At 49.9% G+C, this 10237-nt stretch overlaps 1 protein-coding gene across 3 annotated transcripts; it reads right to left on the bottom strand.

Annotated features, from left to right (window-relative positions):
- Positions 1 to 3415: 3415 nt before the first annotated feature.
- Positions 3416 to 8279, bottom strand: LOC123605575 (C-C chemokine receptor type 5-like). Of its 3 annotated transcripts, XM_045492639.1 has the most exons (3): positions 8182 to 8222; positions 7353 to 7503; positions 3416 to 6431 (listed from the first exon to the last, which is right to left on the bottom strand). In XM_045492639.1, exon 3 carries the CDS (start codon positions 6418 to 6420, stop codon positions 5362 to 5364), a length of 1059 nt encoding a protein of 352 aa, XP_045348595.1. In that variant the 5' UTR covers positions 6421 to 6431; positions 7353 to 7503; positions 8182 to 8222; the 3' UTR covers positions 3416 to 5361. The 3 variants fall into 3 exon arrangements, with proteins under 3 accessions (XP_045348595.1, XP_045348596.1, XP_045348597.1); XM_045492640.1 differs by lacking the exon at positions 7353 to 7503 and having other exon boundaries at positions 8182 to 8279; XM_045492641.1 differs by lacking the exons at positions 7353 to 7503; positions 8182 to 8222 and adding an exon at positions 7785 to 8133.
- Positions 8280 to 10237: the final 1958 nt, after the last annotated feature.

Raw genomic sequence — 10237 nt, 5'->3', positions numbered from 1 at the left:
CGTGGGTGCCGGCTGTCAGGGGAGTTAGAACGGCTCCCACCTGCTCTCCTCAATGGCGCATCGCTGGCTGGCAGGTGCAATGGAGGGAGCCTGTGAAAACTGAGGCCAGGCCTGTTATGTCACACACCTATTGTGTCAGTGCGTCTGGCACTGGGGGTGGGCTCTGCTCTTCTTCCATAAAGTGAGGGGTCAGGCTGACTGGTCCTCAGCAACCTTCCTGTTTTCAGATGATGCGATACCATTAAGAGGAATCGAAGTGAGGGAAACACAGTAATAGAGAAAGGGAAGTATGAATAAAGAAGAAATCCACCCACACGGCAACCGTATTGGATCGCTTCGATCCATGCTGGATACACATGGGAGTCATGCGAGACGGGCTCGTGGCATTGGATGGCGAAAAATGCTTTGTCACAAAACAGTTTGTGACTTTGTTGCAAGGCTGTGGGTTCAGGGATCTGCAGAGTTTGGCCCGAGAGAGCTGGGACCTTCAGTTCACCGCAGGCATCGACTTGTGTCCTCCACTGGCGCTCCTTTTCCTGGTCAGTGAGTTGAGCATTATCTACCCTGAGCTGCTGTGGAACCACCTCTTGTCCACAACAGGAATGGTAGCAGCAGAGACCAACATGAACCAGCCGAATGTATAACCACCCGAGTCAAGGCTGGCTGCGGGACGCCCTTGTTGGATACCAAGGTGACCACAGGGAGGCAGTATAGCCCAAGATTCTCAATGGCCCGGGAGGCCTTTCCGTTGGTTCCTTTGAAAAGACTTTCAAGCGTTTAAAACACGAGTTACCATCGTAAGAAAAAGAAACTCAACCAAGTTCCTGAAACATGACGGAACCACAATGACACAGAACTTATGATCGAATTAAAGTAGTGACAATATGAAGCCAAAAATAAGTGAGCCTTGGAAAAAACGCTTGTAGAAAAAAACCTAAGGCATGGCGCGCCTGGCTGGCTCAAGTCAGTTGAGCGTCGGACTCATGATTTCAGCTCAAGTCACGATCCCAGGGTCGTGGGATCAAGCCCCAGCGTTGAGCTCTGCACTGGGCATAGAGCCTGCTTAAGATCCTCTCTCCCTCTGCCCCTCCCCACATGTGCTCACTCTCGCTGTCTCTCTATCTAAAAAGAAAAAGAAAAGAAAAGAAAATATGGCACCGTCGCAACATCTATCTACAGAAATATTCAAGTTTGGCTGTGTTTCAGGAAAATACCAAGCAAGACTTTCATAGTGAGTTTTACTTAAGAGCAAAAGAACACTGTTTCCTCCCAGGAGCGGCAGCATCTCAGGGTGTGGGAGTTCTCCACGCCCTCAGGTTAAGCAAGGGGGTATGAACAAGCTATGAAGGAGAGCAGTCCGGTGGTTCATGGCCACGCCCCTTGCTCACATCTCCACATCTCCTGTGCCTTCATCAGAAAGTCAACAATGAAACTCCGATGTTCCTGTTGAGGAGTCTGTCCTTCCCTTGGATAGGAAAGCAGTGACCTGATTTAATCACAACAGCGGCAAGACTGGTAGCCTTTTAGCTGGAGGTATTTGGAACCTTGGGATACACGTGTGAATGGAATCCTAATGTCTGAATTTGCACATTTTCCCTCCCCGCTCAGGGCGTTCACTTTACTTGGACTTTATCCATGGCCCACACATAACTCCCTCCATGACAGACGCCCCTGGGCCGGGGAGCAGGTGGCTTCACCCAAGTTGTGATGAGGGGAGTCAGAACCTGAAAGTCACGATGAGTTCAAGCCTGTTTGTCAATCTAAGGACTGGGGCAGAGGAGGGGTGGGCCCAGGAGGGCCCACAAAGTGAGGGGCGTGGGGTGGATGGAACTGTGCCCCGGACCCTTCCTCTACTCCGACTCAGTCCCCTCCCTCCCTTCCTTGGGTCACACCTCCTGTTGAAGGAGTTGGAAGGCGGTCTTTCCTGTTGTTAGGGAAAAGCTGTCCTAAAACCGGCTCCAGCTGCCCTTGCCTTCTGCTCATTCCCCGGATGTCCAAGTAGGACCGTGACCTACCTGGTCTCAAGACCAGCCTGCCCCGGGCTGTACATGCCACCTGGACCAGTCGCCTCTTCCCGGAGCACCTGTTCTCTCTGGGGATAAGAGACACGTGCACAGAAAGCCAAACGTCAAGGACAAATCCATGGTCATCGCTGCAATTACAGGCCAGTTTTTAGAAGGGATTTGAAATGAAAGAAAAGCAACCTTTATAGCAGCCAGGTCCTCGCGTGTCATGTGTCTGCAGTTTGGGATTACAGAGCAAGGACCAGACTGTGACATCGTATGCCTTCTTCATTTTCTTGTTGTAATTTTTTTTTTTTTGAGTTTAGTTATTTTCAGAGAGAGAGAGAGAGCATGCACATGTGCACATGTGTGCAGGGGAGGGGCAGAGAGAGAGAAGAGAGAGAGAGAGAGAGAGAGAGAGAATCCCCAGCAGGCTCCGCACCATCAGCACAGGGCCCGACTCAGGGCTTGAAGCCACAAACCATGAGATCATGACCTGAGCCAAAATCAAGGGTCAGATGCTTAACCGACTGAGTCACCCAGGAGCCACTAGGCCTTCCTCATTTTCAAACATAGACAATTGGCGTGGGCTTACACATACATTGGTTTTCTTTTTTTCTTTTTTCTTTTGTTTATTTTTTAATGTTTATTTATTTTTGAGACAGAGAGAGACAGAGCATGAAAGGGGGAGGGTCAGAGAGAGAGGGAGACGCAGAATCTGAAACAGGCTCCAGGCTCCGAGCCATCAGCACAGAGCCCAACGCGGGGCTGGAACTCACAGACCATGAGATCATGACCTGAGCCGAAGTCGGACGCTCAACCGGCTGAGCCACCCAGGCGCCCCGCTTTTTTTTTTTTTTAAATGTGTCAATTCTTTTGCTCCAGTAGTAGAATTAGATTAGAAACTGGAAAGTTTTCAGTGTCCGTTGCTCAGAAATGCCACCCTTAGAGGCAGCATCTTCAGACAAAGTATTCTGGCAATTTGACCCAGGAAGGGGGGCAACTTTTAAAAAGCATTTCAAAGGAAGTATAGCTCTCTGTGCGTGTACGTATGGAGTTTTCCAAAACGGTGACTTAACAAAATCCTTTCACGGTTTTGTTTTGCTTTGTTTGTTTGTTTGTTTGTTTTTAAAATTTTTAAAAATGTTTATTGAATTTTGAGAGAGAGACTGAGCAGGAGTGGGGGAGGGGCAGAGAGAGAGAGAAGGAGACACAGAATCCGGAAGCAGGCTCCAGGCTTTGAGCTGCCAGCACAGAGCCCGGTGTGGGGCTCAAACCCACGAACGGCAAGATCATGACCTGAGCCGAAGTCGGACACTTAACCGACGGAGCCACCCAGGCGCCCGGCTTTCGCAGTTTTGAACGCTATTCTCTACATGTGCGCTTGACGGAAAGAATAGAAACACGGTCAGTTATTTTACAGGGTGATTTTTTACTAGGCAAGGGTTTTCTTCCAAGCGATTTGTAACTTTCTATATACATGAGCCGGATCACATCATACATGCTATGTATTCTACACACAAAGATCTCAGAGTGCCTTTGAGTTGACCCAGAGGCTAGGTCATAGGATGCTTGTGCCCTTGAAACGACCTCAAGAGCACTTCTGGTTGCTCCCCGTCGACACCCGCGCTCTCAAGGTCATATTTCAGAGCTGAGAAACATCAGTAGCACCTCTTACTATTCTGATACCTTCATCTTGTGAGTGAGTCTCACTGCTTTGATGTTGCCTCACCTAATGTCTCCCAAATGGTCTTAGCTCCTCCCGGATTCCAAACCATCTTGGGCAGGTACAAAAAAGTACAAGGAGCAACTGCCAAACACGAAATCATGACCCTGTCTTTGAAAGGAATAGATCCCTTAGTGTCTGGGGGTGTGTCGGGAGAAGGTGTTTGGAAGGAGAGTCTAAAGCCACCGCACTCAGCCTGAAAACACCGAGTTCCGTAAAATGGTGCTTCTCGGAGCTGAGTCAGCTGGAGGCGGCCTGTTTCCAAATGAATCTGTCCCTTCTCCCCTCTGCCCACTGCGAGTTAACTCCGGAAGACAACGCTTAGGGAGGCAGTGGTGTGTCCTGTGGGCAGAAACTTAGTCATCCTGGCTTCCCTCCCCCCTCCGGGGCTTCTTTGCTTAGTGCTTATAAAAGCCCTGGATGTTCATTAACGACACAGTCGTAGTTGGATGTCATAGCTGACGTAAACGTGTTCCCAGGCCTCAGACTCCCCGCATTTCCTAAACCTAGTGCTTCCAAGCCCCCTGGAGACGCCCCCTGGTTGGAGCTGGGCTGGGAAGGACAACTCCAAAGGCAGGAGCGGCCACCGCTAGAGAGCCCAGGGTCTGTCTACGGAAGGCTGTGTTAAAGCTGGCAAAACCAGAGGCTTCCTCTTCCACCAGCCCCTCCTGGTTTCGATGCAAGCCTTGGCCCCTTTCCATGCCTGACGTTTCCTTAAGGGCATCTCCAGTCCTCGTGCGTGAAGCCTAGAGGTTCTCTCTGCCTCCCCACGGCCCCTCACCTCCAACCCCAATCCACCCCAAGTTCTGTTGACTCTCATCCTGCATGCTGCAAGGGTGTCACCATCCCTGGTCCCTGGACCTACATGGAAAGCCTCCTCGCCTCACCCGACCTAAAGGCTCACCTTTCTAGGCCATCGTTCGGCCGCTCAACGAGCTTCCGGCGACAGTGGCCGGGGATCCCCCCCGCTCTGCTCTGGCTTTGACAAGCGGTGCCGTGCAGGCTCCCTATGGTCCGGGCTCGCCTTGCCTCTCCCCAGCCAGTGCCGACCCCCCACCGCAGAGCCGCCCCGCGCATGTGCGGGGCCTGCAGGCCTGGAGCTAACCTTCCTCCCCTCTCCCCTTCTCCCTGAAGAAGCCTTCGCAGCTCTCACCCGGTCCTGATCGCCTGTGGAACTTGCCAACCACACCCTGGAGGGGAGATCGCTCTTGGAAGAGCTCGTTTCTTAACAGATCACCCACAAGCACCTGCTTTCAGCACACTTACAACCTGCACCTGTTGCCTCGAGCAGATCAGAAACCGTACAATATGCATCTTGATTGGTTTTGTTATTCCTGTTTGGGTCACCAAACTCAAGAATTAGCAGTTCTCTGGGGCTTTTTTTTTTTTTTTTTTATAATGAAATTTTTGCAGCAAAGGAAGAGTTTGCCAATAAGTTGTTGTGTGCGGAGGGGAGGTGAGGAGGTTTGCTATGTCATCAACATATATTGATTCGGCTTTCCAGACGTGACGGGCTTCAATGGTGGGATAGATGCCAGGTGCACGGATGACTCTTAGGCCCTCTATGACAGTAACTTCCTTTTTAAAAGGGTCACTCCTGCCCCTAGGCTGTGTACAAACACCTGGTCCAGGTCACAAGCCGACAGAGATTTCCTGCTCTCCGGTGGATCGGGTGTAAACCGAGCTCGCTCTGTCGGGGGCCTTTCCCTGGAAGACAGGACAACGTTTGCAGAAGCGCCTGGCGATGTGCTTTTGAAAAAACACCAAGAGGTAGCTTCTGAACTTCTCCCCGACGAAGGCGTAGATGATGGGGTTGATGCAACAGTGCGTCATTCCCAGGGTCTCCGTCACCTGCATGGCTTGGTCCAGTCTGTTGGAGCTACTGCAGTTATTGAGGCCAAAGGATTCCGGGAAGGTGCTCAGCAGGAGGACGATGTTGTTGGGGGCCCAGAAGAGAAAGTAACCGATCATGATCACGAAAATGAGCTTCACGGCCCTGTGCTTCTTCTTCTCGTTCCGACACCGGAACAGGGTCCTGAGGATCGCGGAGTAGCAGATGATCATGACGAGCAGGGGCAGGACCAGGCCCAAGATGGTCATCTTCAGTGTCTGGAAGTTCTTCCAGAAATGATACTGATTGGATGGAAAATGAGGGCTGCACGTCAAACGAGAACCCTCTTTTTGGGATCTGCTGAAGATACACCCCGGCAGAGAGGCGACCACGGCCGCCGCCCAGGTGACCGCGCTTGTCACCGCCCCAAAGGTGACCGTCCTGGCCTTTAAAGCGAACACAGCGTGGACGATGGCCAGGTACCTATCGACGGTCAGGAGGATGATGAAGAAGTTTCCGCCAAAGTACCCGACGTGATAGAGCCCGGTGACCGTCTTACACATCCCATCCCCGAAGACCCACCCGTTGGCGGCATAGTGGGCCCAGAAGGGGAGGGTGAAAAGGAAGAGCAGGTCGGAGATGGCCAGGTTCAGCAGGTAGACGTCAGTCATGCCCCTCAGCTTTTTGCAGTTGATGAGGATGAGGACGACCAGCAGGTTGCCCACGAAGCCGGAAATGAACACGAGTGAGTAGAGCGGAGGCAGGAGCCTGGCTGCGATTTGCCTCACGTCGGTTTTCTGGCAGGGCTCCGACAGCTCGTATTCAATGTCATAGTAGGGGCTCGTGGCTTGATAATCCATTTTGCTCGACGCTGTGAATAAAGAAAAAGTGATCGTCTATGATACCCCCGAATGTACTTGGCGGTGGTCCGCCATGGGTGCAAACCGTCTCATCCACGAACAGGCTTTTCAACATTGGTACGTAGGTTTCTACATTTAACGGAGTTCCCTTGTTTGGCCGAAAGAAAGAAAGAAGAAAGAAAGAGAAATAAAGAAAGAAAGAAGGAAGGAAAGAAAGAAAGGAAGAAAAGGAAAAAGAAAGAACTTTTTCAGGAAAAGGAAGGATCGCTATCACCTCTGCTCACTGGATGGAGACCATGACTCTTGGTTGGGGGGGTTCACAAAAGCATCGTCTGACCCAATAAAACCTGGCACTCTGTAGCAACGTGGGACGAATGAAGCTTTAACAACGTCAAGAAACTGACTCAGGCGCTGTCTAACACTGTCTTACCGTCTCTGCTGCAGCTGCCTTCTCTGGGGTGAGCTTATACAGAGCGTCCCCCGGAGTGTGTGTTGCTAACCATGGACGGTTCCCAAGGGCACCCTGTGGGCCAACAACTTCACACCCATTCATTCAATTAATCCTCACAGTCACCCTATGAGTCAGGTCATGTTATCGTCCCCATTTTGCAGATTAGAACTCAAGGCACAGAGAGGATGAGTAACTTGCCCAACCACACACAGCTAGAAAGCAGCTGATTTTGAAGGCAGGCAGCCTGCACTCTCATCCAGCAGCTACCTAGTCTCTCGCTTCTTGGTGAGGGAAGTGGAGTGTGGTATCGTCAGCCTGGCACCTCGACGCGGTCCGGATGAAACGGGCCACTGCCCAAGTCCCCCGAGAGGGTCGTAGCAGCCAGTAGCCAGCTATAAAGTCCGGGCTGCCATTGTCACGTGTAGTCTAAGTTTGTGTTTACAGTTCCCGAATTGCTATGATTAAGAGCTCCCGCACATACCCAAGCAATCCAGGTAGAAAACATCTCAGGTGTCACCATGCATATTCTGGGTTTGCTCAGCCCCTCCATGACCCGCTGGCTAGCCTGGTCTATTTCGGTTCCACTTCCTGGTAGAAGTTTCTTTAATAAATCCTCTTGGGTTTCATGCTTCCTGTCCCTCGGATTAGGTAGCAAGGAGACACATACAGAAAATTTCACCTTAAATTCTGAGCCAGAGCAAGAACCATACATTAAAGGACACGAAATGTGCTGTAGAGCTGATATAGTAAAGGGAAAGTTTATTTGATATTTGTAGTCCAATATGAATTCGGACAATTTTTACCCTTCCCTCTTTTCTGAGAAAAACAAACAAACGAAAAAACTGGACTTAGATACAACTCGTCTTGGACATACATTCACAGGGCATCCTGCCTGGTCAGTTTCAGTTCTTACCAGAAGATCATTCTGCCAAGATTTTGGCCAAGAATCATCTCTCTGAAAAGATTTCTTTTGAAAGGTGAAGTTTCTTCCTTCCTTCCTTCCTTCTTTTTTTTTTCTTTCTTTCTTTCTTTCTTTCTTTCTTTCTTTCTTTCTTTCTCTCTTTCTTTCTTTTAAATATTGCTCCCTTTACAACAATCTTTCATTCACAATCATGTTTTGTATCTTCGATGTTATCACAGTCTGAAATTGATTCTAAATTCTAACTCTTTTCTCCTCTCGAAGATTATGTTTTAAGATAGCTCTATGAGCATCTGGTGTGTGTCCAGTCTTCTAGGGTTTCCTGTAAAGCTTTTTACTCATCACAGAAGCCTAGCTAACTAACAGACAGAGTGGCTGAGGGATGACTTACCAGGAAGGTTCTTGTAGGGGAACGGATGTCTCAGCTGCTCTGGCTAGCTGAGTTGTGCAAATCAAACATATAGGCAGCATAAAAGTAGGAAATGCATGGTTTCTACTGAAAGGGGGAGGCGGAGTTTTAATGCATAAGTACATTTCAGGGCCCAAAAAAAAAATCAAACAGTTCTTCTTCTTCTTTCCTTTTCTTTTTAATTGAACTTAAAATAGGTCAGAGACTAGATTTCTGGCCTGAGAGTTTATTTGTGGGCTTCCCTGACGACACTATTTTCTTTTGTTTTCTGCTCATGCAACTACACACAGTCTGTTAGAAAATAGAAGGACTGAAGGATATTAGTGCTAGAAAAACATTCACGTTTATCGGGTCAAACCTCTTCATTCTGCCCAAAGAAATTGCTGCTTCAGAGGCCAATGATTTATTTGTATAAGACCACAGGGCTTATCAATGGTGAGGCTGAACAGTTGAGATTCTCATTCTCTTAAGACTTGCCTGCAATGAAAACCACGGAAACCAACTTGAAATTGATAGGGGATGCTTCACGTGAAGCCCGTGGTCTCCTTTAGCCACTGTCTCCCCCATCCCCTGTGCCCAGCCCAGCCCACACCCATACCTCAGGCCCCAGTACTATTTTTCTCTGCAGACAAAAACAATTGGTCATCTAAAGGGCTTTTTTTTCCCCAAATGTTTTTATTTATTTTTGAGAGAGAGAGAGACAGAGCACAAGGGGGGAGGGGCAGAGAGTGAAGGAGACACAGAATCCGAAGCAGGTTCCAGGCTCTGAGCTATCAGCTCAGAGCCTGACGCGGGGCTTGAACTCATGAACTGCGAGATCATGACCTGAGCTGAAGTCGGACGCTTAACCAACTGAGCCACCCAGGTGCCCCTAAAGGGCTTTAACTGTAGGCTCTCATGTGAGCAAAACACATTGCCCATCTTCCTTGAGGTCGGATATATCGTGGGGCACGTCGTTACAAATTTCCTCTACCCGGTCGCTATTTTGCAGCCCTCCAAACCGGCTGGTGTTCGTGAGCGCCTGCACCACGCCAGATACACAGGCAGCAGAGATCCTCTCTCCAAAGAAAGTCTATCTGTAGTGATGAGAAATTTCCCACATAAAGTGAGCAGGAACGGACCAAAGAATAGGGTCAGGTTCAGGCTTCTAGGACAATACCACCTGCAGGCACATGGAGCTTTCTTGGTGGTTGGTTACTTACCTAAAAACCTCGACTGTTGATGGCAGAGCTGAAAACACTGCGGGAGAGCCAGCCTGAGCCTCAAGAGCGCCCTCTGGGGTCTTCCGTTTTGTCCACGACAGAATCAGAAGCGTTGGCTTGTGTGGTCTGAGAAAAGGCGGAGGAGACCCCAAACCTGGGGGGCGCAGCATAATGCAGGGCTAAGCAGGTGGCCTCCGCAGCCAGCCTGCCTGAGCTTGAAGCCCGGCCCAACCCTCAGCTTTCTCTTCTGTGGGATGGGCTGAATAATGGGTTGCCTCATGGGTTTGTGGGGAGGGGCTCATGAGGCATCCACACCCAGAATTTGGCACATAATATACACTCGATAAACATCAACCCCCTAGCTACTCATTCCGTGATCCTTTCCTAGGGAGAGTTTATTTTGTAAAAGGTTAACAAAATTGGTTCCCTGGGGTCCTTGTCTAGAGGAGGGTAGTATCAGCAAACTGGAAGCTGAAAGAGAGAAGTTAATGACTGGCGCTTGGAGAACAGGAGGAAATGATGGCTGGGGGGAAGGCAGAAAAGCTACAGAAATAGCCCAGCAGCAACCACCACCCATCCAGGGCGTACGCTTGTGTTACAACAGAGCCCAGCACTGGTCATCATAACCGGGAGAGTGAATCGGGAACAAAATCTCTGAGTTCATCCCGTGCGCGTAACTCAAGAGGGAACGCTTAGGAACCGGACTCTGCAGACCTGCTCGAGGGTTACGTCCCGGCATCAGCCTTTAACTACTTGCCTCTGAACAAGTTTCTGAAACTCCTCCAAGACTTGGTTTTCGTATCCTTAAACATGGGGCAACACACACACACACACAC

Source organism: Leopardus geoffroyi, chromosome A2 (assembly GCF_018350155.1).
Source record: "Leopardus geoffroyi isolate Oge1 chromosome A2, O.geoffroyi_Oge1_pat1.0, whole genome shotgun sequence".
NCBI classification, from domain to species: domain Eukaryota; kingdom Metazoa; phylum Chordata; class Mammalia; order Carnivora; family Felidae; genus Leopardus; species Leopardus geoffroyi.
This window is presented reverse-complemented; position numbering and strand designations above follow the sequence as displayed.